The following is a 2,277-nucleotide window of genomic DNA, read 5'->3' as shown; positions in this document are numbered from 1 at the left end:
TATAATTTTATACAAGCATTAACCAATGAGGAAAAGCTGGAATAATTCATAAATAAATACAACTGGATAAAATATTTAGCCACCTAATTATGTTGAAAACGAATCTAGAATTGATTCATCTTTTAACAATAAAGAATAACATGTTGTGATATGTAGGGTTAACCCAAGAGTTAGGTGTAATGTGGCATTAGTTAGCTACTTGGTAGGCCATTGTGTTTAAGAACCAAATTACATCATAGCTATAATTAACTATAAATAAGTTAAATAGTTATTTGTTCTTAGTATTATCCCACCAAAAAAAAATTCCTCATGTTATCTTAATCTTTTAATAAACGACCCAGTACCCACAAAGTTAAATGAAAAAGGCAAGGCCCAACCCACCAAGATAAAAAGATAATACTGGAAGTTGCCCTGTTTTCTTTTTTTATCATAGTCACAAATACAAAGTCACAATTCCTTCACCTATCTTCTTATTCTTTGAGGAAGTAACTTCCTCAAAGATTAACTATAAAAGGAGCCCGGATACAATATTTTGATCTTTCGGTATTAGTCAATTTTCTCTGAGGAAGTAACTTCTACCTCTTTTCTTGTTCTGACTTATTTTTTCTTTGATCGTGGCTTACCTGCCTGATGTTTCTCTTGTTCTCAACCCCGCAGCTAAAGGGGTTGCTCCTCTTTCTCAAAAAGAGACTCTTAAAACCTCCAAATTCAAATGCCAGTTGTTGAAATTCAGGCTCCAAAACCAACACTCGACAACCAGATATTGTGTGGCAAAACCAAGATAATGACTCTTTCTTGTTATTGATTATACTTGCACACCTAAAACATGTTACAGATAACCCATTTAAACTAGGCTTCAACATTAACCTACCAAGACCCAAACTCCTAAAACCTAAAAGTTCAAACAACTCGATAAGACTAGAGGGTATGGGGGATGGCAAGGGCAACACCGCCCCCCTTAGGCCCGGCTCGTCCCCTCCGTCCTCCCCACGACGTGCTCGACGGTCCTCAAATAAAAAAAGTAGCCATTGTTAAACGGCTATATTAATTAAAAAAAAAACCTTTTTCAATTTAAATAAATACCCCTTCTCTCATCCATTTTATATCCATAATCTCACTTCTTCTCCATTCTCTCATCCAATTTTATAAAAAAACACTCCATCTTTTTTATAAAATCATGAATCCATTCAACCCAAACAACCCCAACCCGAACAATCCCAACCCGAACAATCCCAACCCGAACCAACCTAACTTTTTTTCGATTCCCACTTACAATCCGACTATCGATCCTTCATGGGTGTCTCCGCAATTTACGTTTTCGGGTTTCTAACAATCACCCAACGCCTTCAAACAAATGTCTCAACTTCAACAAATGCAACATTACCAAGCACTCCAACAAATGGTGCAACGCAACTCGTTTGAATCTCTAGCGCAATTCCAATCGCAACCGCCAACTTCCCAACCGCAACCCCCGGTTCAACTTGACAATGATGAAGAAGTCGTCCCCGAATCGCCACCTCAAGATCTCAAGCGCAAAAAAAACAAGGGGAAGGGTAAGGCGGTTGAAACCGTAGCTGAAACCAAAGGCGATTCAAAACCAAAGCCGAGACTTTGGACAAAACTAGAGGAGGAGGCGCTAGCAATGGTGTTTGTTAAGTCCTCAACTTGCCCGATTGTCGGTATAAACCAAAGTTTATTTTTTTAATTTAAATTTAAAAAGATTTATTTTTTATTTTTACTAATGCATTTTTTTTAAATTTAGGGAACAACCAAACGGGTAGTAGTTTTTGGAAGGCGACAACGGAAAGATATAACGGGATTATGGAGCAAGGCCCGATGCGTGATCTCGATTCCGTCTCGGGCAAGTGGCGTAAAATGAGCAAGGCCAGCAACACCTTTAGTGGGTATTATAACCAAATCTACACTAATCCTCCTAGTGGGAGTAATAAAGAGGACATTCTCAACCTTGCTTTGGCTAAATGGAACTCTAAAAATTCAACGTCTTTCCAACACCTCCGAGCATGGAACATTTTAAAGAAAGAAAACAAATGGAGGTGTAAAACTTCCGAGTCCGGAAGTTATAGTGCGGGAGGCTCCACCGCTCGTTGTCAAATCGACATAAACGACGACCCGGAATTTGACGAGGAGGTGTTTCCCGTTCACGAGTCGGAACGTCCCACCGGAAGGGACAAAGCAAAAAAAGAGGCGGCCGGAAAGCGAAAAGGGGACTGCTCGAGCCAAACGTCTTCGGGGCGGGTTCGAAAATGGACAAGTTGA

General features: G+C 39.7%; 1 protein-coding gene across 1 annotated transcript; it reads left to right on the top strand.

Moving 5' to 3' along the window:
* The first annotated feature begins 1,354 nt into the window (after positions 1-1,354).
* Positions 1,355-2,277, top strand: LOC110920217 (glutathione S-transferase T3-like). The gene is made up of 2 exons (XM_022164443.1): positions 1,355-1,679; positions 1,763-2,277. The coding sequence occupies exons 1-2, from the start codon at positions 1,355-1,357 to the stop codon at positions 2,275-2,277; spliced, it is 840 nt and encodes a 279-aa protein (XP_022020135.1).

This window comes from Helianthus annuus, chromosome 15 (assembly GCF_002127325.2).
Source record: "Helianthus annuus cultivar XRQ/B chromosome 15, HanXRQr2.0-SUNRISE, whole genome shotgun sequence".
Taxonomy (NCBI): domain Eukaryota; kingdom Viridiplantae; phylum Streptophyta; class Magnoliopsida; order Asterales; family Asteraceae; genus Helianthus; species Helianthus annuus.
The sequence above is the reverse complement of the archived record's forward strand: the minus strand, read 5'-3'. Positions and strand labels throughout refer to the sequence as shown.